The sequence below is a fragment of the Drosophila ananassae genome, chromosome 3R (assembly GCF_017639315.1).
Source record: "Drosophila ananassae strain 14024-0371.13 chromosome 3R, ASM1763931v2, whole genome shotgun sequence".
In the NCBI taxonomy this organism is placed as follows: domain Eukaryota; kingdom Metazoa; phylum Arthropoda; class Insecta; order Diptera; family Drosophilidae; genus Drosophila; species Drosophila ananassae.
Window position 1 is genome coordinate 14,034,997 of NC_057930.1, and position 27,860 is coordinate 14,062,856.

General features: G+C 43.9%; 6 protein-coding genes across 6 annotated transcripts; 4 read left to right on the top strand and 2 right to left on the bottom strand.

The window, feature by feature from the left end:
* The first annotated feature begins 1,365 nt into the window (after positions 1-1,365).
* Positions 1,366-13,313, top strand: LOC6496897 (protein phosphatase 1 regulatory subunit 14B). Its single transcript, XM_001963153.4, has 4 exons — positions 1,366-1,841; positions 11,371-11,659; positions 11,727-11,801; positions 11,863-13,313. Exons 2-4 carry the CDS (start codon positions 11,444-11,446, stop codon positions 11,944-11,946), a joined length of 375 nt encoding a protein of 124 aa, XP_001963189.1. The 5' UTR covers positions 1,366-1,841; positions 11,371-11,443; the 3' UTR covers positions 11,947-13,313.
* A 3,176-nt stretch (positions 13,314-16,489) lies between these two features.
* On the top strand, positions 16,490-19,633 carry LOC6496898 (protein SMG8). Its single transcript, XM_001963152.4, has 4 exons — positions 16,490-16,649; positions 16,700-17,774; positions 17,827-17,873; positions 17,930-19,633. Exons 1-4 carry the CDS (start codon positions 16,600-16,602, stop codon positions 19,575-19,577), a joined length of 2,820 nt encoding a protein of 939 aa, XP_001963188.1. The 5' UTR covers positions 16,490-16,599; the 3' UTR covers positions 19,578-19,633.
* LOC6498629 (zinc finger protein 79) lies at positions 19,629-22,949 on the bottom strand. The gene is made up of 2 exons (XM_001963151.4): positions 22,560-22,949; positions 19,629-22,462 (listed from the first exon to the last, which is right to left on the bottom strand). Exon 2 carries the CDS (start codon positions 22,448-22,450, stop codon positions 20,234-20,236), a length of 2,217 nt encoding a protein of 738 aa, XP_001963187.1. The 5' UTR covers positions 22,451-22,462; positions 22,560-22,949; the 3' UTR covers positions 19,629-20,233.
* A 363-nt stretch (positions 22,950-23,312) lies between these two features.
* On the top strand, positions 23,313-26,074 carry LOC6496899 (nuclear pore complex protein Nup107). Its single transcript, XM_001963150.4, has 2 exons — positions 23,313-25,602; positions 25,661-26,074. Exons 1-2 carry the CDS (start codon positions 23,424-23,426, stop codon positions 26,023-26,025), a joined length of 2,544 nt encoding a protein of 847 aa, XP_001963186.1. The 5' UTR covers positions 23,313-23,423; the 3' UTR covers positions 26,026-26,074.
* LOC6498628 (protein dpy-30 homolog) lies at positions 26,052-26,510 on the bottom strand. Its single transcript, XM_001963149.4, has one exon. It carries the CDS (start codon positions 26,508-26,510, stop codon positions 26,148-26,150), a length of 363 nt encoding a protein of 120 aa, XP_001963185.1. The 3' UTR covers positions 26,052-26,147.
* Positions 26,511-26,802: 292 nt separating this feature from the next.
* LOC6496900 (ER membrane protein complex subunit 3) lies at positions 26,803-27,820 on the top strand. Its single transcript, XM_001963148.4, has 2 exons — positions 26,803-27,043; positions 27,102-27,820. The coding sequence occupies exons 1-2, from the start codon at positions 26,895-26,897 to the stop codon at positions 27,703-27,705; spliced, it is 753 nt and encodes a 250-aa protein (XP_001963184.1). The 5' UTR covers positions 26,803-26,894; the 3' UTR covers positions 27,706-27,820.
* The last annotated feature ends 40 nt before the right edge of the window (positions 27,821-27,860 follow it).

Consider the following 27,860-nt stretch of genomic DNA (forward strand, 5'->3'; position numbering starts at 1 on the left):
TGGGTTCTTTGTCAGAAAGTCCACAAAAAGTCGGAGAAACCTAATTAAGACTTGAGACATTGTCAAGCTTAACATCCGCTCTGCTCCTCAAATATTTATTTATTGATTTTCTTAAATGCTTAGTGCTCGCTTTTTTCTGTCGCTTCTTTCCTGTTTGAGTGACGTCTGTCACATTTTGTTAAGACCCCATCGCCATTTCCATTCACCGACCATAATTGACAGCCATCCCGCCTGTTGGCCAACAACAGCGCTGTTCCTCTCAGCCGCTGTTAGCTCGAGCCACTGTTAAGTCACTGCTTTTTTCTGATTTTCAAGTTTATGGCCAATTTCGATGCCTCCGTTCTCTAGCCGGGCCGGCCAGGCCATCGGAGCAACTGTAAATTTTGACCAGTTTGGCTTTCTGCAGCTTTCTCTCTCTCTCTCTCTTTCTCTCTATCACTCCCCCTCTCTTTTAACTTTTTTCTTAGTGGCTGCTACTTCTCCTACCCCTCGGCCTTGTCTTTCACTCTGGTTGCAGTTGGCGGCTCCTTTGTTGTGGCCATTCTAAGCCGACATTCTAAGTGTCATTTCTAGCCGGCGGGGTACAGAGGATCCCTCCATGGGGGTTTTAATCTTGTATCTTATATACATACATAATTATGATTATTATAAAATATAGTAAGCTATCAAATTATCAAACTTTTTTGGACCTGTATCTTAAAAGCTCTTAAAAACAAAAAATATATATCAGTTCTATTTAAAACACTGTTCCCAACTTAATCTAAACTTTTGGAATAAAATCCTGATGTCTTATAGCATTTAAATGTATTGTTCTCTGATTTATTTATAAAATTTATGACCCTTTGAACAATTTTAATTCTATTTTTAAATTTAAAACCTTTTCAAAGTTTCCAAAAATTCCATCAGTAAAAGTAGTAGTTTATTACTTTTCAGTCCCCAGCTTTTAGAATAGTTTTGGTAATTGAATTATGCATGAAAAAATCTATAAAATAGACTTTTATTGAGGCATGACTTTCCGAGACTCTATCTTATAGACCTTCTATGGAGAAAAGGTAGCCTGACACTATAAATAAAAGTTTATGATATAACAATCGACGTGTGTAGCCAAAGACGATTGGCAAGTCAATAAATCCAGAGATCGCAACGCGGGCTTATCCGAAGGCATCGAAGCTCAACATGCTGGGCGGTGGACCGCTTGGTCATTAATCGCACCACCGTATCCCCACAGCTCCACAAATCAGCGGCCACATCAACGCGCACAGCCCCCCAAAAGTTAACAGAGTACCGTTAACAGAGCGGGGCCTGCTCTCTGGCGCTGTTAGGCTGCCGGCTCTGGCTAACAGTGGTGTGTATCCGGCAGATACTTTTCCGACCGTGAGTTCAGTCTATCTTTGGTGCTCACCGGTTACGCGTGTGCTTCGCTTCTCAAGCCCCAAGGCAGGCCAGAATCCAGAGTCCGACTCGGAAGAATCTCCGCCGCTGATAAACAAACAGTTAAAACAAACCGCTTGCCCCTGTGCCGTAGTTTGTGTGTGTGTGTATCTGTGTGTTTGTCTGCATTTTGTTTGCTGCTCCACGGTTCGCCCTCATTGTGCTCTCGTGCAAATGAAAATCTCATTGAGCAGAAAGTCGCAGCGGCAGCGGAAAGTGGAAAATCCTAAAGCGGCACCAGCCACAGCAAACTAAACAACAACAAAAAATCATAAAAAAAAAGAAAATTATATTAACCAAAAAGAAAGAAAATCTCTGGCTAGTGAAATTTTCTGTTGAGAACTAGAAACGGCAATAAAAACCAAATACAGTTAAACCGAAACGAATCCATCGCTGGAATCTAGCCAAAAGTAAATGTTTATTAGAATTTAAAGATACATTTTGAAAGATTTCAAATCATTTGGAAAAAATATTAAGTTATACTAGAATTTTTCATAGAAAAGTTTCAGAATATTTTAAGAATTCTTAGTCATAGTTGCTTATAAAAGTTATATAATAAATCCACCAATATATTATTAAATTAAGTGATGACAACAGTTTTTTTTGTTTTGTACCGGAAAATAGTTCTAGTCTTCTATTTCATTTTTTTCCAGTCTGGGCTTTCAAGTCTGCCCAGTTGAGTGGCCACTGGCCAGTCGATCGGGTCGATTGGCTTCCAGAAGAAGCGTGCTTGCAACAGCAGTGGCAGCGGCTGCAGCCACCTGTCCAGTTCCCAACCCACTATCAGACTCTCTGAGCCTGTCCTGGCACTGGGTCTCATCCCCATTCCATTACCAGGTACCTGGTTGCCACTTCCAGCCGCAGCGCAGACATTGCGGCACAGAAGCCGAAACCGCCGCCAGATACTGGCAGCCAACAGCCGACACAACTGTGCGTGTTGAGCTATGGAATTTTATGCAGTGGTTGGCTGGCTCGTTTACGTTTTCATTTTATCTGCGCGAGTATATCGCCTATTTTACAACTTCATATATGAAACTTTTTATTGGCAGCGAAGGGTGGTGGTCGTCGTCGCTGTTCGGTTGCCGCCGCTTCTGGGTACGCACTCAGCCAAACGTAACGAAAACGCAACTGCGCTTCACGCTTCCACTCCCCAAGTGGATGGATGGCAGTGCATGGCCCAGGAAAGGGGTGGCCCCTCCGGTCCAGGGGAGCCACTAGAACAGAGGCAGCAAGACGCGCTTCAATTCCGATTAGCATTCGGCCAGACGGGGATTTCGTGTTCTAGCCAACAAATCAAACACAAAACTTACCATGTCTTTGAATTAGATGGCCAATATTAGAACACACCCGAGTTGGTTAAACAGAATAAAAAATTGTTTAATCAGCAATTAAAAAAATGAAGTTGAGTTGGGTATTAGCTCACTAATTGCTCTCTGTCTGGACATGAAATGCAAACTTTTGGCCAGAAAACTATGTGCTTAAAGTGCCCTACTGGACTGCACTGATTACCGACTGGTTTAAGCCAAACTTTTTTAATTAAATGCCAAACAAGCCAAACTTTTGGCTAAATGAGAATCCTTTGTTCGAGTTTTGCTGCAGTTGGAACATTGGAATGTAATTCAGTTTAATTGACTTTTTATCAATCGGAGCAGACTCGCTCTTCCGCTGCCCACAGAATTTTTATTATTGGATGCAATTGCTGTCTTTTTTAACGCTCCCGGGATGTGTGTCGACAGCTGTAATTTCTTTTATGTTGTGTCTGGTGGTGCTGCGTTTTGTAACCTGGTTTTATTTGCAGTCATAACATTTTGCTGCCATTTGTGTCTAATCACTGCACCAAGCCAAGCCAGCAAAAAAATCACATAAAAAAGAAAACAAACACGCCAACAGATACCGATACAAGATACATTGGGTATTGGACACAAGAAGCTTGATTCTGACATGTTTACATATTTTGCTTTTTTCGCGATTTTATCTTTTCCTCTGAATCGATATTTGTAGTACAGGGTGCCTGAAAGCATATCAATGCTGTAGTTGCACCAGCCCAGCTACTAAAGATACAGATACATCGTACTCAGATACAGTTAGTATCTGGAATGTATCGTCATCTCATTACACACGTTACTGCGGGCCTCGGGGCATAATTTGTGTAGACTATTGAGTCGTTTAGTTCCATTGTTTGGCATGACTCTGCAGAGGGCAGAAAATCAATTTCGAGATACTGCGTTCTGTGTTTATTTATTTACCGCCGAGCTTAGCTGGCAGATTGGAGATTAGCGCATTGTCTGTCTGGAGGAAGGTCGCTCGACAAGAAACCTCTTCGCCAGAATAGATCACGAGATGAACTTGAACCCGGCAAATGCCAAACGGCCATAAATTTAATCCAAAACTAAACATTAAACCGCTCAGCATTTGCAAACATCCTGGGCCAGCTAAAAATAACCGAAAAACAGAATAACAATCCCAATTCAACGGAAACCAAAATATCACGGAGCGTAAACGTAACTTCTCAGATGTTTCTTTCTGACGATTTCGTCAAAAAGATTAATAAGCAATTTTGGTTGTGTTATTCTCCGGTTTTTCGTTTTTTTTTCCGGCAGACATCTACGTGTCTGGCATAAATGCTATCTTGAGAAACACCGAATTATATCTTTTCAAAAATTAAACGTAACGGAAGGCCCGTATGTGTAGCAGCCGAAGACAAAGATATCTGGTTTCTGGTTAAGGCTTTTGAATCAATTGCCAGTCACATACTGGGATACTGGGAGTGTTCAATTGAATGAACTGCATTTCGGTCAATTCGAATGATTTATGGCTAATACATTTAAATGATGATGAATGATTGTGTGAATTTGATTGAGAAATTAAAAGCTTAAAAGTGATTTTAAAAACCCATTCAATGTACAAAGCGGAAACATAAATAAATCCAACAACCCTGATTATATTTTGAGAGGTAATAAGCATTAATTCAAATAATTAAATGCATTTTGTGCTCAAATCAAGTCATATATTTCTCTATCACTAATCAGAAAATCAAGCTAGCCCTCAGACAGTTGTGATACACAAGGAAGAACTCTGGAATCATTGACCTCTAACCCAATGCCGACAGCTGGCAATGAGCAGGGCTGACAGGGCGTATGTGTAATGTGATTGTAGCCATAAATGTGTACAGTTATAAACACAATTATATAGCCCTATATATCAGTGTGTGCAGATGTGTAGGGTATTGATAGAGGGAGGTCTTTGTGCCAATGTTTGCAGCTCTTTGCATCTTCTATAGATTGCCTAGAAATAGAAAAAGTTGAGTTGCCAGACGTATATTGACGCATTGAAGGAAATGTTCCATTGAATAATATTATATTTCATAGATTGTTACTCAAGAAGGCATATTCCCTAAACGATTTCTCGCTGTGTAGCTATCTAGAATAATGTTTACTTGTGTGTTCTTTATGATTTTATGACTTTGGCACTGCCCGAGAACTCGAATACACCAGCATGCATCCGATTTACAGTGCCGATCACCGTTATATAGTCTGTACAGTGCGAGGCAATCATAAAAAAATATAAAACGAATCACGCACGGGGGTGGAGGCGAAAGGGGAGCACCATTTGTTGTGCATTTGGCGTGCGATTCTCGTGATTTCTGATGGACTTGGGCGCCACCCATCCCCTAGTAGCTCCCCTCGGGTTCTATTGGTCGATTTATCAGTGTGCCTTTGTTATTTATAGACGATTCTATATTGACACGCAGCCAGACATAAATATGCAAGTACACATATTTGTTGATTACTCTCTGGCTCTGCTTTCCATGCAATTGAAAGTAGTCCCCCATCCAGAACCCCCTTTCTTTTTAAAATACATATCGATTTCTTTGGTGTTCGGACTTCCCCAATTCGTTTGTTGTTATTTGTTTATCGGCCTTTTGAATCAACATCCTTGATATAAACATCTGAGCAATTTCCCAGCAAACATCAACAGGAAATGGAAAGATAAGTTAACACAAAAATTAACAGATAAGCAATACACTTTTCCTAGAATATCTTAAAGTTTTTTCCTTCGTGGGATTTTTGAAATACTTTCTTAGTCACTACTTAGACATGAGATGCCCCTAATTGCGTGACATCTTCATTGAGCTCTATTTTAGTCATACTCTTAAGATTTTCCCGGACAGTTTGTGAAATCTCCCAAATATTTCCACTTACCTATAAATACATCCCCGTCCGCCTTTGCAAAATGTCGGTCAATAAGATGGACTCAATGAGAAAATGGGGTCTATTTATAAACTAAAAAACTTTTATTCCACTTGCGACCATCACTCACTCATACCTCATACCTAGCCGAGCAGTTTCTCAGAGTTTATGACGCAATTTTTGCTTAGAGCCAGAAGAACGACAAAAACATTGCGTAAACAATAAATTAGCCAGCAAATACGATGTTTGGAAAAACAGTTTAGTCCATTGTATTTGGCCATTTTGATTTTTTTTTTCTGTTCTGCGCTTTGAAAACCGTGTCAAGTAGGCCGCCGGAGTAAAGTTTACCGAAGGTTAGAATACTGGGAAGTCGCAGACGAAGTACGTAAACATTTGCCAAAGGTAATTTATGCAGGAAAACTTTTTGCCTTGTATCATTTTTCCATGACAATACGGTTTTTGGCAATTGCCCAGTAAGCAGTCCGAACTTGAGATGGCCATCTCTGGGCTGGGAGTTCAAGTCGCCCTCTTTCGGGGTCAACAACCTCGGATTTGGCCGGTTGTCTACTTGGCTGCCTACCTAATAGCCTGGCTACTTGACTCTCGTGGATATCGTAGGTGTTTTCACTTGTAATTATTTATCCATAAGGTTGTCCCTCAAAGCAATTTATTTGGTCATTTTTCGGCCTGTCCGACTCTGTAACCTCATTTCGTTTTTGGCACATAAAAAAAAACACGAAACCTGAAAAGGGGCTGACCAAAATGAATAAACAATAAGCCAAATTAACTTTTGAATATTACAAGCATAACGCCGAAGTCCAGCAAATGAGAAATATTTCTGTTACCTTCTCCCCAAAAAAAATGAGTCACCTACCTCCCAAATAAAACGATTGCTCAACATGAGAATGTTCTCACAAATTGGATAGGCTTTCCCCCATTTCAGCAATTGTTTCTGCTTTAATTAGATTGTAGATATTTTCAACAGATTTCTTTATAATTAAACTCTTATTCGCGCATCGAATTTTTTAATATTGCAGCACGTTTTTTCTCTTAATTGAAATTAAAATAAACAAAGAAAAAATGAAATGCGAAGGCTTCTTTTTCCAAATTATTTAAGCTTTTCCTTTTTAAACTTCTATATTTTACCTACCTTAACTAACATTTAATGATTAATTGGTATTTTAGGCAAATTATATGTTTCGTTTCAGATCTTTAGCACAAAAAGCTGCTTAAAATTGGGTAACAATAAATTCTTGACAAATTAGCAAACGATCAATGCCCAACAAACTCCTCAGAGGGATCAAGTGACAAGCGATTGTTAAAAAATAAGATGGAATCAAATCTCGTCAATCAATCAGGTGCTAGGTGCCAAGCTTAAATACAAAAAAAAATAAATATACACACTAATTAGATGGTCTGTTTGAAATTCATGTGCATTTTGCATGAATCAGTGGCGGCAGCTGGTTATCAGGATTGTTTACGTAACGCCCCGGCTTATTTAAATGAGGCAGTAACTCAAAAAACGATTTATTATAGCCCGGAGTCGATGTTTTGTCTGGCTGATAAGCCGACTATTGAATAACGTGATTAATAAACAATATATTTACAATATAAATTAATAGGAGTGTAGCCAAGCTGATATCAGATAATGGTCCGGACACCAAGTCCGGCTCGTCTTTTATATCAATGAATTCCGGGCCTAAGACTATTTCTATTGAAAAATTTCCACAACTGGTTCCCAGCTTTTTTTTCTGATTATCAATTTTCTCTATTCTGTGTTTTGTTATTTTGGGCCTGTTTCTGGGGATGTCACGGCCCGCGAATCATAAACCATTTGCATAAACAAACGTTTGGTCTTTTGTGGGTTTTCGGTTCGTAGGCCTTTTACCATAAAAGCGTCACATTTCACTTTTTCCTCCATGTATGTGAAAATTTTTTGGTTTGAATGAAATCTTCAGAAATGGTCAATAGCCAGATTCATAGATATTCGGTTATACCAAAGTATATGGGTTAATGCCATGCTTAGTCTGGGTCGGACTCTTAATGAACTTAGTTTTTCGGTTTCGGGCCTCTCTTATCATTTTTATTCTCCGACATCTTTCTTTCTTTCTAAAAAATAAATGTAAATTTGGATGAATTTCTGTGACCAAAAAGAAATCGAAATCTCCGCTGTAGGGTGTGAACCATTAGCCCAGATCTAGAATACATCTCGATATCTAAATAAAATTCACATAAAAATGAGTAAATTATGAGAAAAGTTATTTTGAAGAGCTTGCCAAGACATTTTTCATCACTCTTGGCAATCGTTCAGAAACCCATTTCAATTTGATCCATTTTAAGTGGTTGTCCAAAGTGTTTTATAGACCTGCAGACCATATATGCGTGATTTAAATCATAACATAGATGTATAATTAATCTATAATTGCCTTGGAATTAGCATGAGCACCCTGCACTCAGAAATCCATTTGGCGCCTGTCCAAAAAGCGATGCATCCATATTCGGGCACCCCAATCGTCAGGGTCGTAAAATGTCTCTGCGGCAATTGCGACACATTCGATTTGCATTTATCCGAAAATGTATGTATTCCCAGATACCCGGAGAGGCTGGAGGGGATCTTTAAAATTCGATTTGTGGCTCTGCCGAAGGTGAACAAATTGGGGGACCTTTGTTTCTCGAACTCGATCTGATTCTGGCTTTGATTTTATCTCTTTATTTTACGGCTCATCAAATTTACGTTTATTAATTGAACTTTTGTTACACATACAACACAAATCTGATTAGCCGCATCTAATGGATAAATGATTTTCGGTTTCTTTTTTTTCCTCCTCTCCAAATCGAGTTCAATGAATCAATTTGACGTGTTTGGGGAGCGGGAAGTCGGGCCAAATGGGTCGTTGCTTTTCCGATATAACTTGATGGAATATCAATTTCCAAGGACTTCCAAATATCATTCGACTCTAGACATTGCTCAAATATTTATCGTTGACATTTGAGTGGCTTGTGGAAAGGGCAGTTGAGAGCAATTTACATTTTTAATTCGAAACGAGAGCTTTCGCTACGAAAGCCATTAAAATTTCATGAAACTATTCCGAAAATTGCATTCCCATGCAACCCGAACGTCTAATGGTTCCTTCTGACCAGTGGCTCCCTAATTTTCTAACTGATGGCTTACAAGAACACACTTAGGTATGGGTAGACCCCACCATATGCGAATAATCAAATTATATATATTCCGGAAGTTTCTGCAACGCTGCCTGGCAGGGGCGTAGGCTGGGAAAGGGGAGCTGTGTTGGGCTTTTGTTGATACAATTTGATTCGCAGTTACCTTGCCAGCTGTTGCACATGCAACATGTTGCATGTTGTTACCGCATCGCCGTTGGCATTTCAACACAATATTTATGCAAAATCGCAACTTTAGATGTGGCAAGAAATAATAATAAAGGTATACCATAATTTTCCTTTATGTTCGGAGCACCCACCTTAATCTACGGTCAAATAGTTTTTGCTCTCGTTTTTCGTGTTGTTTGTTGTCTTTGGGAAAATCTGTGGAAATTCCTTAGATAGCTTTCTCGGCAGTCGACATAATTTATTAGATCCCACAATTACCGTTGACTTTTACAAACAATATCCATGGCAAAGAGTTGAGAAATTTTTACGAAATTGTTTTGTCTTTTGCTTTAGGAAGATTACCCTAACTTTGGGTATTTCGAAAATTTTACAAATATTTTGAATGAGAAGGGAAATATAGGTTAATAAAGATTAAAACTGGAGAGTATTAAAGAAACATGTATTATTGAATCCATAAACCATTAATTGTTCAGTTTCTTAAATTTGTTAAGTTAGGAAAGTGTATTCAGGATGTATATTCTATCCCTAACTTCACACGAATACTTTTCTTAAATGGTATCATGTCGCCAGCCCATCAGCTTGCCCCGAGGAGTGTCTTCCACTCCGTGGCAGTAGTAGGCCAAACGGATCCACACAATTAACTTCGTTTAGGGTAATTTCCGGGCCAAAGCCCCCAGGAAGGGCATACTGGCTGGCGGGTCGAGTGAAGAACATAACTCCCGATTCCCCCAGAGGCCAGATCATATGACGCGAGTGTGGAAGACCAAACAAATCTCTGCGCTCTACGATTCGTTGGCGGCCCCTCGAGGAAGTCAAGAGAGCTGGCCGCTTGACATGCAAGTGACAAGTTAAACGCCGGTTTCATAATTGCTTATGGTTCTTAACTAAATCTGGTATCAGATTTCGCACGGGCTAGAAAATTCAGTTGTGTGAAAAATGCGGGGCAAAAGTATTGTTTTTTTTTTTTTTTTTGTATTTTTAGCGGCGAATGCGGAAAACTCATGGTATATACGAGTATGTTGCAGTTGTTGCTGCTCCGCTTGCCACATGGCCTGCAATTTCGAAATCCTCCAAATAGTCAGCAAACAAAAATAAAGAAAAAATAACGAAAACTATTTCAATTTCTATTTAGAGCAGCCCAAAACCAAGAACGAAAGTGAAACAAGTTTGTTAACTTTTTTGGGGAAATTGGAAAATTCAAGGTTCAGATTGGTATGTTTGCACAGGAGATTGTTTTTTCGCCAGGAGGCGGAGAATAGAGGGGGTCCTGTGTTTCTGGAGCAAGGATACAAATGTGCGTTGGTAGGAAAGTCAGCGGGGGGGTGGACAGGTGTTAACGGGCTTTTCGCGGTGCCAGGTACAAGGGGCCCCTGTTGCCATTGACATTTGGGCGGGGGTTAACCTTTGTTTTTCCTACTTCGGTTTTTTTCTGGAACGGAGAGTGCCAAAAAAATGTCACTTGAATCGGATACGTTTATAAATAATATTTCCATATCGATATATCAATGAAAATGTCAAGAGTGAAAATAAAAATGTCACAAGTGACGGGCTTTGAAATTATGTTTCAATGGAGGTAGTACTATATAGGCTTTCAAATTAATTTTGAATAAAAATTTAGAAAAAAATAAGAGTTTCTGAAGTTAGAATAAGTATAGACTTTAATTTTGAATATTAAATACCTTAATATTCCCCTCTCTGACATGCCAACGTGTCCATTTATAACCAACTAACTGACGGATTTAATTACATAGTATGCATCGTATATTAGATACCGAATACATAACTCAAATCAGATCCCTCGCGGGTAAACACGTCCAAAGTTAAATGTCAGAAATCAGAGTGGTACGTCCATATACATTTCACATTAATTTAATTAACTGTTAACGGCCCAAATGTCTGCCCAACATACGTATATATATATTTATAAGTATATAGAACATACAGAGGTCGAGGGAGCGGAGATATATCAGCAGTGATAGGACAAAGCAGAGTGACACGTGAGCAATTATTCCTGTTCAGTGTTTAGCTTGCATGTCGTCGTAATTCCTGGACATAGATAGAAATGTACAAACGAATAAATGAGTAGGTATCCATATAATGGAATGTATGAATCAGCCGCAGGGCCTGCAAAGAAACGAGGCTCCATTCAGTGGTGAGTCACGGATGTGGGATTTGAAAATGCCTCTGGGCCCAGAAACGGGTCTTGGATCTTGGACAGAAGAAGCTGAGCCTCACTTTGAGCGGGCGAAATGGGTGTGACGCACTTTTGGAAAGTTCAGCCTTGACAGTTGGCACATGGCTGACGCGCTTGTTGGCGATTAGTTTTAATTTAATTACACCGCAACCAATACCAACCACTTTGCCAGCGACTTAATTTCCCAACTGTTTTCCTCAATTGCAGACCTCGCCAATTAATTGACGAATTAAAGATCATTCAACGTTCATAGCTTGTACCGCTAAACCAATCAGAAAAGATGCAGTGCGGCCTGGAGCAGATGAACGACTGCGAGCGGTCCCCCAACCGGACGAACCTGCGGGTCAACTTCAATGAGAAGGGGGCAGAGGTCAAGGAGCGTCGGGAGAAGTTCCTCACGGCCAAGTATGGATCACACCAGATGAGCCTGATCCGCAAAAGGTTGGCCGTCGAAATGTGGCTGTACGATGAGCTCCAGAAGCTCTTTGATCCACCAGTAAGTTTTTTCTTCATATTTTAATCAACTTAATTTTTTATTAATTACAATGGAATTAAAATTACAGAGCGAGGCTATTGATGTGGATATTGACGAGATTCTGGACATGGACACAGACGAAATCAGAAGATCTCATCTTATTGTGAGTTTTATTCTTAATATTATACCTCCATGATACTCATATTTCAATTCGTTTTTTTCAGAGATTATTATCAGTCTGCAAACGCCCGCAATCGGACATATCGAAGTTCATCAGCGATCTTTTGGATCGCGCAAAAACGCTTTAAGTCTCCAGTCCTCATATAAGGAATCATTCAACAGATCTACACATAATATTCAGATAAACAAATAATACCTAGAGCATTAAGTATAGCTTTGAACACAAAGAACAAAGAATTCTGTTTGCAAATCTCTGTTTATATCTATTCGAAAATCATGTTTATTTTTTCCTGTTATATTTAGTATATAATTTAAATCCTTATGCTGACTAATTTGAAGTTTAACCGAATTTAAGTCACCCTTCAAAATGATAAACATCATAAAAATCGTTAGCCCTAAGCTTATGGTATAATATCGAGACACATAATACTTCATCAATTTTGTGATGAAAAAATATTTTTTAAATAAAACACAAAAACATATGAAATGTCCTCAAACGCAAATTATAAGGTGCATTTCAATTGAAAACCATCGTAAGGGAAAAGCCCGTGTAGTTAAAATATAATTATGATTAGCTCCATTTTTGAAAAGGGGATCTACATTCCCCATGGAACACTCTGGTTGTTTTGAAAGAAAAAAACTAGTTTATTTGAATGTGTGTGCTTTATTTAATCACCCGCAAGTATAGATCCCCGAATAAAAATTTTTTTGTGGGTGAATTATATAAAAAAAATTGTAAGTAAAGTGTGCGATCACCGAGACAAAGATGAAAGCTCAGGTTCACTGCCAAATCGTGGAGGAGGAAGAACTTGTATGCGCAGTTAGCAAGTACAAACCGAAATGGAGAACAGAAAGCACAGACAAGCCTGAAAAAAGAAATTTTAACAATACACCTAATAATAAAGCTAACAAATCAATATGGTAGCCAAAAAACGGTAGCATTCTTTTTGAAATCACGTCTCGAATCAATCTCAATAGCTGTAAATAAAAATGTTGAAATACAAATACCGAAAATTTGTAAATATCCTTGAAAAGCAGCAACACTTCTTCACTCCACGGCCTCTACACATCCTTGTAGTAGTATCTAACCATTTTCTAGCAATCAACAATTAACGTAAAAGTATTTTAAATGTGCTCAATGTAACCGGGAGAGAAACGAATAAGTTTTAGCATGTTTAATATCACTACTTCTCTCTATCAGATCTACAAAGTATTAGAAACTTCTTAACAAATACTATTTGCATGCTAGTGAAAAGAAATTAATCATCTCATATTTCCATTACCACAAATAAACGCATAAAGCTATTGTTTAAGCAAGTCAGCACTAAAGCATTTAAGCCTAATCATGCACTAATTTTCATTTAAAAATTGAACACTAAAGCACACACATATACACGCTAACGATACACAGAGAGCTGTAACGAACAGCTAATAAAAATAATTATAAAATGCAAATGAAAAGTTTACAATAAATATTTGATTGCTTTAGACAAGATTGGATTTTTGTTTTTTTTATTAACGTACATATGGAGGGAGGTGAAAAGGTTTTTCTGGTTTTTTAACAAGAGGATCCTGACAAATCCAAGGGGATCATATTGTCCTCCCCATGCACTTTCCCCATTTGAAAGGGGATAAGCCCAGAAAATGTGACGAAAAATCGAAAAAATATTTTGTTCTTAGGTTTTGATGCAGATCCGTGGAGAATCGATCCACAAATCGTTTAAGGTATTCCGCTCAAGAATCTGAGAAAAATTGGCCAAGATATAGGCTTCGAAGGGGATCATATTGTCCTCCCCATGCACTTTCCCCATTTGAAAGGGGAAAGCCCAGAAAATGTGACGAAAAATCGAAAAAATATTTTGTTCTTAGGTTTTGATGCAGATTGGTGGAGAATCGATCCACAAATCGTTTAAGATATTCCGCTCAAGAATCGGATGGAAATTGGCCAAGATATAGCTCTCGCAGGGGATCATATTGTCCTCCCCATGCACTTTCCCCATTTGAAAGGGGTAGCCCAAAAAATGTGACGAAAAATCGAAAAAATATTTTGTTCTTAGGTTTTGATGCAGATCGGTGAAGAATCGATCCACAAATCGTTTAAGGTATTCCGCTCAAGAATCGGATGGAAATTGGCCAAGATATAGCCCTCGCAGGGGGTCAAACTGTCCTCCCCATGCATTTTCCACATTTTGAAGGGGATAGCCCAGAAAATGTGACGAAAAATCGAAAAAATATTTTGTTCTTAGGTTTTGATGCAGATTGGTGGAGAATCGATCCACAAATCGTTTAAGATATTCCGCTCAAGAATCGGATGGAAATTGGCCAAGATATAGCTCTCGCAGGGGATCATATTGTCCTCCCCATGCACTTTCCCCATTTGAAAGGGGTAGCCCAAAAAATGTGACGAAAAATCGAAAAAATATTTTGTTCTTAGGTTTTGATGCAAATCGGTGGAGAATCGGATGCAAATTGGCCAAGATATAGCCCTCGCAGGGGGTCAAATTGTCCTCCCCATGCATTTCCCCATTTGAAAGGGGATAGCCCGGAAAATGTGACGAAAAATGTAAAACATATTTCGTTCTTAGGTTTTGATGCAGATTGGTGGAGAATTGATCCACAAATCGTTTAAGGTATTCCGCTCAAGAATCGGATGGAAATTGGCCAAGATATAGCCCTCGCAGGGGGTCAAACTGTCCTCCCCATGCATTTTCCACATTTTGAAGGGGATAGCCCAGAAAATGTGACGAAAAATCGAAAAAATATTTTGTTCTTAGGTTTTGATGCAGATTGGTGGAGAATCGATCCACAAATCGTTTAAGATATTCCGCTCAAGAATCGGATGGAAATTGGCCAAGATATAGCTCTCGCAGGGGATCATATTGTCCTCCCCATGCACTTTCCCCATTTGAAAGGGGTAGCCCAAAAAATGTGACGAAAAATCGAAAAAATATTTTGTTCTTAGGTTTTGATGCAAATCGGTGGAGAATCGGATGCAAATTGGCCAAGATATAGCCCTCGCAGGGGGTCAAATTGTCCTCCCCATGCATTTCCCCATTTGAAAGGGGATAGCCCGGAAAATGTGACGAAAAATGTAAAAAATATTTCGTTCTTAGGTTTTGATGCAGATTGGTGGAGAATTGATCCACAAATCGTTTAAGGTATTCCGCTCAAGAATCGGATGGAAATTGGCCAAGATATAGCCCTCGCAGGGGGTCAAACTGTCCTCCCTATGCATTTTCCACATTTTAAAGGGGATAGCACAGAAAATGTGACGAAAAATCGAAAAAATATTTCGTTCTTAGGTTTTGATGCAGATTGGTGGAGAATTGATCCACAAATCGTTTAAGGTATTCCGCTCAAGAATCGGATGGAAATTGGCCAAGATATAGCCCTCGCAGGGGGTCAAATTGTCCTCCCCATGCACTTTCCCCATTTGAAAGGGGAAAGCCCAGAAAATGTGACGAAAAATCGAAAAAATATTTTTTTCTTAGGTTTTGATGCAGATCGGTGAAGAATCGATCCACAAATCGTTTAAGGTATTCCGCTCAAGAATCGGATGGAAATTGGCCAAGATATAGCCCTCGCAGGGGGTCAAACTGTCCTCCCCATGCATTTTCCACATTTTGAAGGGGATAGCCCAGAAAATGTGACGAAAAATCGAAAAAATATTTTGTTCTTAGGTTTTGATGCAGATTGGTGGAGAATCGATCCACAAATCGTTTAAGATATTCCGCTCAAGAATCGGATGGAAATTGGCCAAGATATAGCTCTCGCAGGGGATCATATTGTCCTCCCCATGCACTTTCCCCATTTGAAAGGGGTAGCCCAAAAAATGTGACGAAAAATCGAAAAAATATTTTGTTCTTAGGTTTTGATGCAAATCGGTGGAGAATCGGATGCAAATTGGCCAAGATATAGCCCTCGCAGGGGGTCAAATTGTCCTCCCCATGCATTTCCCCATTTGAAAGGGGATAGCCCGGAAAATGTGACGAAAAATATAAAAAATATTTCGTTCTTAGGTTTTGATGCAGATTGGTGGAGAATTGATCCACAAATCGTTTAAGGTATTCCGCTCAAGAATCGGATGGAAATTGGCCAAGATATAGCCCTCGCAGGGGGTCAAACTGTCCTCCCTATGCATTTTCCACATTTTAAAGGGGATAGCACAGAAAATGTGACGAAAAATCGAAAAAATATTTCGTTCTTAGGTTTTGATGCAGATTGGTGGAGAATTGATCCACAAATCGTTTAAGGTATTCCTCTCAAGAATCGGATGGAAATTGGCCAAGATATAGCCCTCGCAGGGGGTCAAACTGTCCTCCCCATGCATTTTCCACATTTTGAAGGGGATAGCCCAGAAAATGTGACGAAAAGTCGAAAAAATATTTTGTTCTTAGGTTTTGGTGCAGATTGGTGGAGAATCGATCCACAAATCGTTTAAGGTATTCCGCTCAAGAATCGGATGGAAATTGGCCAAGATATAGCCCACGCAGGGGGTCATAGGGATCTCGGCCAGGATTCCACAAAGGCTAACCGTACAAAAATTCGAAAAATTTTGAAAAAATATTTTGTGTTAGGCTTTAGGTTCAGAATGATGTATATTCCATCTGGATGTAACTGTTATATTATAAATTCTGACATAAAAAACAATCAGTTTCGTTACCTACGTAAACGGTATTGGATTCAAAACAAAAACAGCTGTTAGCCAATAAATAAGTTGGCCACACTAAAATAATAATATGCAACATTTGAGAAATAAGAATTTGTTGACAATCTAAAAAATGAAGGATTATTACACCTGGACATATCCCGATGTTCCTGAAAATGTCGCGTAAGAGAAAGATTTATTAAATTGATTGTGCTATTAATCCTTTTTACCAGCCAGGAACTGCTGCAGCTGGAGAACTCAATGGTGGTGGTTGGAATAGTTGGCCGGTCGAAATGCGAGAGGGCCAACAAGATGCAGGCGTTTGGCATGAGTCCGCCAATGGAACACACGCCGGCTGACGGTCAGGTACAATGCTACTATAAACGGGGCACCTCCTGCATCTTCCTCCACTTCGAAACCACTTACGACGAGCCGATCCTGCACCGGATGATAGAGGACTCGATGGCGGATCACCAGAACGCTTTTGATTTTGACCATTTCTATGAGCAAATGCGTTCCCGTTTTGTGCGCATGATGCTGCTGGCCTTGCACACGTGCCACATCATAGTCTATGTGGAAACCGGACCAACGTTCGACCCAACGCTTGTGACCGTGTTCCAGCTTCTGAAATTTTCTAGAGAGCAGCACTTGAAGCAGTTTCTCCCGCAGATGCTTAGGGATACTCCCGCCGCCAAGTTAGGAGAGAAGTCTCGGTTGTGTGCTCCTAGAATACTTTTTCTGTTTGAGAACTTTCCCTCTGACGAGTTAAAGACGCGGGAGAATGTCTCTGCGTATGAGTTTCAAACTGAGGACAACATTTACGAAATGCTACGCCACCATCACATTTTCACCAACAGTAGCCCTAGCTCCTTGGTTGCGTTGCCCAACAACAAGCAGTTTGTCTACTTCAATGCCCACGAAGAGCTTCACCCGGACTATCTGCTTAAGGCTATCGACTGCCTAAACAAGACAATGTTCAAGCCAGATATGAGGGAGGAGGAGGAGGACCTGGAGATCCTTGAGCTGGCGCCATTTGAAGGCTTTTGCAAGCCCTTCGGGCCACCGGGAGAACGTGATGTGGAGGCGCAGCAGTACAAGCGACAGCACACAGCCTGGCACTTTCTGCAGCGTCACATCCAGGATGCCCTGCACGGCTGCTTCGATGAGGGATCTTTTAAACAGTTGCCCCATCTGGGACAATTTCAACTGCTTAGCTTTCCAGAGTGGCAGGGATGCATGGACACGCTTACCCAGCTGCTGGTAGAGAATGCAAAGGATACAAATTTCGAGACCAATAACGAGGAATATGTAGGTGATATGGTTACTTTGATGAGCATAAATTAATTATTATTTTTTATAGAAAAACTTTCTTCTAAACTTCGAAGACAGCCTGAATTATGAGAAAAAGTAAGTAGATGGCGTCAAATCGCAGAATATGCAATACCTCTTCCCTTCCTTTACAGATTCTGGGCCCATTTGTGCGAGCTGGGATTGAAGAAGGGCATTTCCTCATACAAGAGTTCTGCTCCCGCCAATTATGGAAGTGCCACTCACCGCAAGCTCTTGGCGGAGGCCACAATTGCCTTCGAGGAGGAGGGACGTGGGCCGCCGGCACAGGCGGCGCTGGCCAGGATGGCAGCTATTTGCCTGAAGCACTGGCAGGACGGCCGCCAACAATGCGAGAAGCTAAGCCTACGCTCCCAGCCATGTACCTTGCCCAAAGATGTGCCTCACGACAAGCACAACAGTGGAGTGATCCACATCTCGAGCTGTAATTGCGGCAGAACGCAGGGCAGGCGGGAAGACCCGTTTAACCTGCGGCAGGCCAACTACGATTTCTACGAGCTCATTGCCCAGATCTGCAACCTTTGTGTGAAGGTGAAGCAGTACCAGTTCCCCATATTCGAACCTTCCGTGAGCGATTACCGAGCGGCAGCATTTGATGCTGCGTTCCCCATGCTTAACACCGGCAAGATCTGCACGCCACAGGGCGAGGACGAGAACGAAGATGGGGAAACAGAGGAGGCAGACGAGGATACTGAGGAAAAGGAACAAGCTGAGGGCGATAACTGCTCCCAGCAGCTTTCACCCACTTTTGGCTCCGATCTGAACATGTCTATAGCTGGATTTGGGGCATCGCTAAATGAGTCCCAGGAGAGCTCTGAGCAACTGTCTGGGTCGGAGCATGAATCCCCCAACAGTGGAACTTCTAGTGCGGACACGGAAAACGAACTGGTCCTTCAAATAAAAGAGCCCGCCCGAAAAGAGTCCACTCCAACGGGCGGCTTTTCTACATCAACAACGGAGTACCTGCCCGGTTTAGTGCACACGGTCAGCGACTTTGGTCTCTTGCCACTGTTCCCCAGTTGGTCTCTGGCGTGCGTAGGTCCCAGCTCCATTTACAGCCACAACACCGGGCTGCAGGAGCACTTCCAAAGCGGATTCTTGTCTGGAGCTAACTTCCTGCTGCCATGGGATGTCCTTCTAAGACTGGTGCACGCCAACAAGCATCACCAACAACACCACCACAACATGCATCTTCAGCAGCATCCCGGAAAGAAACAGCAACGCTGGAAGAAGCAAGGCGACCGATTGTCCATCAAGATCTTCGTGGGCATGGAGTACGAGTGCTCGCGCGGCCACAGGTTCATGATGTGCGCCCCAGATCGCGTGCTTCGCGGTGGGGCGGACATCGAGAGGGACACCTGCAACAAGGTGGTGCACAGCAACATGCCCCTCTACTATCCCTGCCCCTGCCGCTCGCAAAGCAACTACCTGGCCCAGCTAATGCGCATCCACGTGGTCACCCCCAAGGCGCCGGTAAACATAATCGTGGATCCAAAAGTATGTGTCGGCAAGTACACCTTCACATTGGGCACCATCATTCCACCGCGACTATCGCAGAGTGCCTACTGGATCCTGAGACTGCCCTTCGTCTACCAAGGCGACAATGTGATGATAGCTCCGCCGGAAAAACTGGATCCTGACAACCCGATGGCCGGAGGATACCTGCTGCCAGGAATGTTTGGTGTGGCCGAGACCGATGCCAACATGGATCTGAGCAATCCCAGCCGAATGGGATCAACGGCAGGCACCTTTATCAGGATTTAGTTCCCACATCAGATCTGTTCAGAGCCAGTCTGAAATAAAACACACTTTTTTAATAACGATTAATGTAATCTCTTCAGGCGGTTTTGGGAATACGCAATTGGAATTGTAGAAACAAGTTGGTTTCCAATACGGGTTAGGGGAATGTCCAATGGGGACCTAAAGTGAGCAGTGTAATGTTCTTAAGATTAAAAAAAATGTAATACCTTTGAAAGATAATTAATAATTAATGATTTCATGTTTCATGTTCGAGTGAGATTTGTGTGATATGAGAGAGGAGACTGCAAACTGTAGAACAGATTTCAGGGACACTCCCTAAGTACCGACTTATCTTACTTAGCAATTACTCTTATTTTTGTGAACTGGCGTAAGTATTCTGTTGGACACACATGGACCTGGCGTACACTTCCCATACCCCGATCCGTACATAATATTGTCTTATTAAATAATTGTGTAAACTTTAAGTAACTGAACTTTGAGAGAATTGGAAAAATTCCGAATAACTGGTTAAAAAAAAGGGTAGTAGCAACCAAGAATAATACTTGAAAAATAGTAAGGCATGGCCAGCTAGACCCTTCTCCAAAGGAGAACCGTCTTGCCCTTAAAAAGAGTCTAAATGAGATGCTCTGGTGAAATATGGCAGAACTAGGTGCTTAAGTCTAGATGAGCTCTTCGGTGCAAACTTCCTCCTCGTTTAGAACATAATCGCCGCACACTTCCTCCTGACAGCCCACGTCCATGTCGGCAAAGTCGTCGTAGTAGATGTCGGAGTCCATCAGAATCGCCTCCTCCTGCACTCCGAGAAATGGCTCCAAGTCGTCGCTCATGGGCTTCTCTTCCTCCTCTAGCTCCTCCTCGTCTTCCCCATCTTCCTCGGGGGTTTCCCGATCATCGCCTTCGTCCTCCGGTTCCTCCTCATCCTCGCCCGTGGAGTCAATGGCTGGCTGGACTGGAGCGACTTGCTGCTGCTGCTGCTGACTGGGCTGCTGTTGTTGCTGCTGATTCATCTGCTGGAACACCGTTTGGACTCGCTGCATGTAGGCCTCCTGCTCCTGTACGCCGCTCATGAATCCACCTTCAGGCGGTTGTTGCTTCATTGTGTCCAGGAGGGCGGCATGCTGGGTGATTACATGTTGCGACAGAGCCGTGGCATCCGCGTGCAGCGATCCACAGACAATGCAAACCAGCGTCTCACGTGGCTGTTGGGGCATGGTTGGGATTTCTGGAGGAGGCGCCCTAGCAGCCGAAGTCTGATGGGCCTGGATGTGCTTGTTGAGGTACGCCTGTTGGCTGTACGACTTTCCGCAGATGGGGCACGGGTATGGCTTCTCGCCGGCATGGATCTTCATGTGGACACTGAGACTGGAGGCCTGAGTGAAGCATTTGTCGCACAGCTTGCACTGAAACGGTTTCTCTCCGGTGTGGATGCGCATGTGGATGTTGAGGCTGCCGGACTGCGTGAAGGAACGATCGCACAAGGAGCAGGTGAACGGCTTCTCGCCCAGGTGGTTCTTCATGTGCTGAACCAGTTCGGAGCTGGCGCGGAAGGCCTCACGGCAAATGGCACACTGATAGACTAGCTCCTGGGTGTGCATCCGCATATGTTCGTCCAGAAGCGCCTCCGCTTTGAACTCCCGCTCGCACTCCGGACAGACAAACGTCTCCGTCGGCTCGGCATGCGTCTTCTGGTGGAGCAGCAGTGAACTATGGTTGACGAAGCCCTTGTCACACAACAGGCACTGGTGCGGCTTCTTAACCGAGTGGGAGCGCATGTGCACCATCAGGCTACTTGACTGGGTAAAGGCTTTCGGGCAAAGCTCGCACTTGTAGGGCTTCTCGCCGCTGTGGATTCGAATGTGCGTGTTGAGGCTGCCGATGTGCGTGAACGTCTTCTGGCAGATGGAGCACTGGAACGGTTTGTTGGTGATGTGGGAGCGCACGTGCTTGGACAGATCCCCGGCGTTGGGGAAGCTGGCCTCGCAATGCGAGCACTGGAAGCACTTCTGGGCAGCGGGATCAGTGGCAGAGTCCAGGAGCGGGACATTGGCCTTGCTGCGTCGTCCTCGCCTTCGCTTGATGGGAGCGGAGGGTGCCAGAGTGAAACCACCACCCAGCGATTGTATGAGTGATTCCGGAACTCCCATCGATGGAGTGCTCATTTCAGGCTGCAGCAGGATTATCGAAGTAGACTCTCGCGGATCTGCCGTTTGCAGTTGAAACTCATTGGGGTTGGGGGTTTGAATTAGTCCTCTCATGGGCTGCACCCAATCCTGGCTCTGCTGGGTGTTTGAGTTGCTATTCGAGGTGGGCCGTGAACTGCTGGATGAGCTAGAGTTGCTGGAGCTGGAACCTGAGCTGCTGCTGTCGTCGTCCGAAGAGTCATCCGAGGAGTCGCTGTCATCATCGCTGCTGTCATTATCATCGGAGGAGGAGGAGCTGCCGTCTTCCGCTAGCTCGCACACCGGTTCGAATATCCAGCTGTAGTCTTCGTCCTCCTGCCCATCCGCCCCTGGCTCCTTTTCCGCCTGAACTACGTTTGTCCCCTCGTTCGGGTGAACGGTATTCATGTGCTGGTACAGGGCCAATGGGTGGACAAAGAACTCAGAGCAGCACATGCAGTGAAAGGTAAGATCTGGGGGCTGTGGCTGTGGCGGATTAGGCGGTGGATTCGACTGGGGCTCGTTCAAAAACTGCAGTTGGGGCTGTTGTTGCTGCTGCTGCTGTTGAAGTTGCTGCTGCTGCTGTTGCTGCTGAAGGTGCTGCTGTTGCTGTTGCTGCTGAAGGTGCTGCTGCTGCTGGTGATCCGGCTTGGATCCCAGGATCGGGGTGATCGTCAAGGGTAAGTGGTGGTAGCTCTGTGTCAGCTGCACGGCCATCTTGGCAAAAGGCTAAAAAAAAATCGAACATATGTATGCGAGTACATAAGCATTTTCCTGTCTCTATAATAAGAAATTTATGGATGGGGAGAAAAATCAATGCAAGTACCTTAGGTGAGTGCGGTTAAAGGTTTTTCTATTTGTACGGGTCTCCCCAGTGTTTTTAAGTTTAAATTACGATTATATCACTGTTGTGTCATTCAGGTTGCGTGTTTTCAGGGCTCTTAAAATAACTCCATATTGTTCCTCCAATAAATATTTTTGTTTTGTTTTGCTTTTCTGTTTGCAATTTGAATTTTGCTGTTTTTCTAATCTCGGTTTTGCATTCTCATTTTTTGGGTGAATGGAATGAGGCTATCCCCAGTCTGCGCTATCAAAGGAATAGCGCATTGCCAAGTCGCAATTTTATTATAATTTTTGTATAAGCGTCCTCCTGCACAACAAATAAAAGGAAAATGTTTTATTTTGGGAGGACTAGCGATGGTCAGACGGAGTTGGTATGAGAGCATATCGTCATGCAGGACTCATCGTGTGCTGGCCTCAAACCGGGCGGTTAGTTTTAAAATAATAGTAATTTTAGAATACATTTATTTTGATGATTGAAATGTTCTAATCTAAGTAGATTCTAAAAAAAACTATTTTTTAATTAGGTATTAATTTTTAAATATACAAAGGTCTTTGCTTTCTCCAAATTTTTAGTATTACAGCAGTAATAATATAGTTGGGTGAAGATCATCATGTTAAAACAATGCTTACTTAAAAATTTAAACTAATAATTTTATCTTGAATTAAAGGTTTACTAAAATTGTTTCAAATGCCCGCTTGATGGCATATCTTCAGACCCAACTGGCGATGTTGGAATCTTTTTTTATCAACTTTGGCCACACTACCACTGTCCCGGCATTTTGGCAACGCGTGAATTTTTGTACTCCCGTCTGGATTAATGTAAAAAAGCGATCCCCAACAGACGACCATGGCCGACAGCTCGTTCCCGATTAGCGGCCGCCCTAGCCTACTACGCACCGCTGCTCTGAACAACTCGCTGGGACCACACAATCTCTCACACTCCTTCCTCCTTCAGGAGCAAACCCAGGCTTCTATTATGGAGGACACTGCCATGATTGAGGACACCATGGACGACGAAGACCGGGGCAGGAGTCGAACAGATGTGTTGTTCCCGCAGTTCTTTGACATGCTTCAGACACACGGCGGCGGGCCTGAAATTTTCGAGGTGCTCCAGGGATTGGCCCAGATCTGTCGTGGTGTTGTGGAAACACTGGAGCTGGAGATAGACCGTGGCGTTGGCGGGGCCCAGGGCGCCCGGCAGCGGGAGGCAACGCTACGTTGGCTGCGCCAGGAGATTAACACCTGGCTCCTGCTACACGCCCTATTCCACGATCGGGTTTTGGTGCAGAGCGACACTCGGGCCGACGACGAGATGCAGGATGGACCGACCCTGGGTGGAAGTGAGAAGGAGGTCATCCAGCAGCTGTACGCCATCAATGCCACCCTGCGCGAGTACCAGCTCGTCGTCGATTGGCTGGAGGCCTGTTACAAGCCAGATGAACAAGTAAACCTGCTGCATTGCCACGACCGGATGATGTCCTGGGAGAACACCCTCTTCCAGCTGGAGAACCTGCAGGGCGCTGCGTTTGGTCGGGGCCATGAAATCGTTTCTCGCTTGGACCCGGATGCATCCGTTCGACAGAAGCGTCCACTGCACGCCCTTGACGAAGAAGACAACCACCGACTCTCCCGCGCCATATTCTCGGCCATCCGGTCGGGACAAGTAGACGATGGCCTAAAGCTGTGCAAGCACTACGGACAGACGTGGCGAGCAGCCATCCTGGAGGGCTGGCGATTGCACGAGGACCCCAACTTTGAGCAGGGAAACCCAAAGATGGACGAGAAGATGCCGATCGAGGGAAATCCTCGCAGGGATGTGTGGAAGCGGTGCGCTTGGTTGTTGGCCGACTCGAAGAACTACGACGAGTATTCTCGAGCCACTGCTGGAGTTTTCTCAGGCCACTTGGCGTCACTCAAGTCCCTACTGCACAACGACTGGCACGACTTGCTGTGGGCCTACCTCAAGGTCCAGATCGACATCCGTGTGGAATCGGAGATCCGCGAGTGCTGCGTAAAGCGTTACCAGCCAATGCCCGACGAATACTGGAATGGCAAGATGACCATGGAGCAGATCTTCGACGAGCTCAACGTGGCCAAGGACGCCTCTGTGAGGGACTATGCCCAGGGACAACTGGGCATCATACAGCGGCACCTAATACTGGACACGTGCGGCGAACTGCTGCAGCACATGGTGCGCTGGCTCGACAAGGATGCGGGCCAGCTGTCGCCCCACCAGTTACGCTTCATGGCCCACATTGTGATCTTTCTGCGCCAGATTGGACGCTTGGAGCGCGACAGTCCGGCGGAAAAGGTTATTGCAGCCTACGTTGAAGCATTAATTGAGAGGGGAGATGCCCAGCTGATTGCCTACTACACCGCTTCCCTTTCCAAAACCCTGCAAGTCCAGCTGTACTCGCGCTTCTTGGAGCAGGTCGAGCAGAAGCAGAAGCGCGAGAGGGCCCTGGAGGCTGCCATGCAGGCAGGCCTAGATGTGGCGCAGATCACTCGACTGACGGTTGAGAACATCCGGAACACTCCAGTTCAACTGGGCGAGTTGGGAGAGCCGCGATCTGGCGAGGTCTCCGCTGGGGATACCCGTAAGATCCATGCCCTGGAATGGCTAACCCATCTGCCCGAGCAACGCGGTGAGCTGCTGTGGCAAGCCAATGCCATGATCCGAACTTATTTGGGCTGCAGCAAGGTGGAGTGCGTGCGCCAGGCGTTCGAAGTGGTTCCCGGGGACGTGGTGCAGGTCCTTATCAATCAGTACGGATCTATGAACAACCTGCCCCCTCGAGAGGAGTGCAGCTTGAAGGAGTACCTCTGCTACAAAGTCTATCTGGCAGGGATAGATAGCTTCTTGGAGTGGAATAGCTTGTACCATAACAAGCCTCAAAAGCCACAGCAGGATTCCATCGCTTCCGGCCAAGACAACTTTACAGAGCGCATGGCCAACGAGCGCAAGGAGCAGGCCCATCGAAATAAGGTTACACGCTGGGAAACGCGTCTTAAAGAGCAATCGAAGCGTAAGTTGTCTAATCTGGTGTACAAGAGGAAATAATTTAACATTTTACGATCTTGCAGAAACCATGGAATCCCTTTTCAACGTACTGATGTTCCCGGAAAAAGGATGGCTAGTGGACCCCTTTATCCCGAAGGAGCCAGAAAACGCCGTTCAGCTCAAGTGGGAATACCGAACGATGCAGATGGAAAAGTTGCGTTCTCTCTGCTTGCCGGAGATTGCGCTGTTCCTACACGATGTCATGTATAAGTCTGGAGACTTTGCCGGCTGCGTTCGACTGGCGGACGAGATATCCAGTGAGAGCCGTCAGCTGTACAAAGTCTACACCAAGCACAAACTCGCCGAGCTGATGTCAAAGATCGCGGACGCGTCGCTGGAGCTACTCAACTCAAAGTTGGATCCCTGGGGCTATCCTATCACAGCCTAGGAAATTTAATGCGTTTTGTTTTGCAATTACATTCTAATTTAAACTTTTATTTGCGAACTCTTCACTTATACATCTAAGGGGGCGGCGGATGATGACTTTATGGGGCTTTAGAACTTAAGAGATTAGGAGTTGTTCTCTGCCGGCGCGGAGCTGTTCTCCTCGCATCCGTTGCTGTGCTTCAGAAGGTATGCGGCCAAGAACTGAAGGGGATCCGCAGGCCGTTCACGGGCAAGCGCTTGTAATCCGTTTAGCAGGACAGGAGCTACAGTCTGGTCCAGGTACTGACGAGTCAGGGTGCTTGTTTCACGGCGCGGTTTCTTGGCGGCGGGCTCCGATTGGGCAGCCGGGGTGGACTGAGCTGCGCTGGCCCCTACGCTTGCGGCATTCGAAGTGTTGTTGGTGCCGCTGTTCTGATCTTTTCCTGCCTCTGTAGACTGGGTAACCGGGGCAGTAGGTGAAATTGGGGCTTCGGTCTTGGCGTCCATGACTTATTCGTCCCAGAGCCGTCCTTACGAATTCTAATCTCTTTCTTTTTTCGTTTTTCAACACTTATACCTGAAAGAAATACTAAAAAAAATACCAATATTTTTAAAGAATAATTTTTGTATACTTTAAAGATTTATATGCGAACAAATATGAATTTTTATTGTTTAAATTTTACTTAGTAAGTTAGTGGAACGGTAATTTATTAAACATTCAAATAAATTCTGTAAGTCGATACTTCTTCAACTGTCACCACCAAGTTTATGGTGTTTTCAAGCCTTATGTCATTGCAATATATTTTCGCGATTTCCTACACCAGAATCTAGGCTCTGCCCAACACTTGCAGTCATATCAGACGAATAATTAGAAAATTTATCAATTAAAATATGACGGAACTTCTTATTGACCCAGATATTCGCGTTTGGGTGTTTCTTCCCATCGTGTTAATCACATTTTTGGTGGGCATCGTCCGCCACTACGTCTCCATTCTGATCTCTACACAAAAGAAGGCCGAAATCACCCAGATCCAGGACAGGTGAGTAAAGTCCGACATGGGAGCACCCCCATCTGATGTGGATTCATTCCTATTGCAGCCAAGCGATGATTCGGGCGAGGCTGCTTCGTGAAAACGGCAAGTACCTAAGTGCCCAGAGCTTTTCCATGCGGAAGAACTATTTTAACAACGAGGAGACGGGCTACTTCAAGACCCAGAAACGCGCACCCGTGGCCCAAAATTCCTCGGCTATGCTCACGGACATGGTGAAGGGCAACTTCATCAATGTATTGCCAATGGTCATCATCGGCGGATGGATCAACTGGATGTTCTCGGGCTTCGTCACTACCAAGGTTCCATTCCCGTTGACACTGCGCTTTAAGCCAATGTTGCAGCGAGGCGTAGAGCTGGCCTCCCTGGATGCCGCATGGGTGTCATCGGCCTCTTGGTATTTCCTAAATGTGTTCGGCTTGCGCTCCATCTACACATTGGTTCTCGGCGAGAACAACCACGCCGATCAGACACAGGCCCAGGCTGATGCCATGACCGGTGCTGCAATGACGATGCCCCAGGACCCCAAGGCGGCCTTCAAGGCCGAGTGGGAGGCACTCGAGATCACCGAGTACCATAGCGCATTGAAGAATATCGACACCGACATGCTAGCCATTGCCACCGGCAATGCTGCCCCGGCTAAGAGCTCTTGATCAATTAGTCGCAAGTGTCCAGCCTAATTAAGATATTTTAGCAAATTTCTAATTAACAAAACCAATTTTGTTTAGAGTCCAAGTGGGTTAATAAACGATGTGTGTATGTGACAAACGCTTTGTTTTATCCCTGATAGCCCCAAAGGAAAGACAAT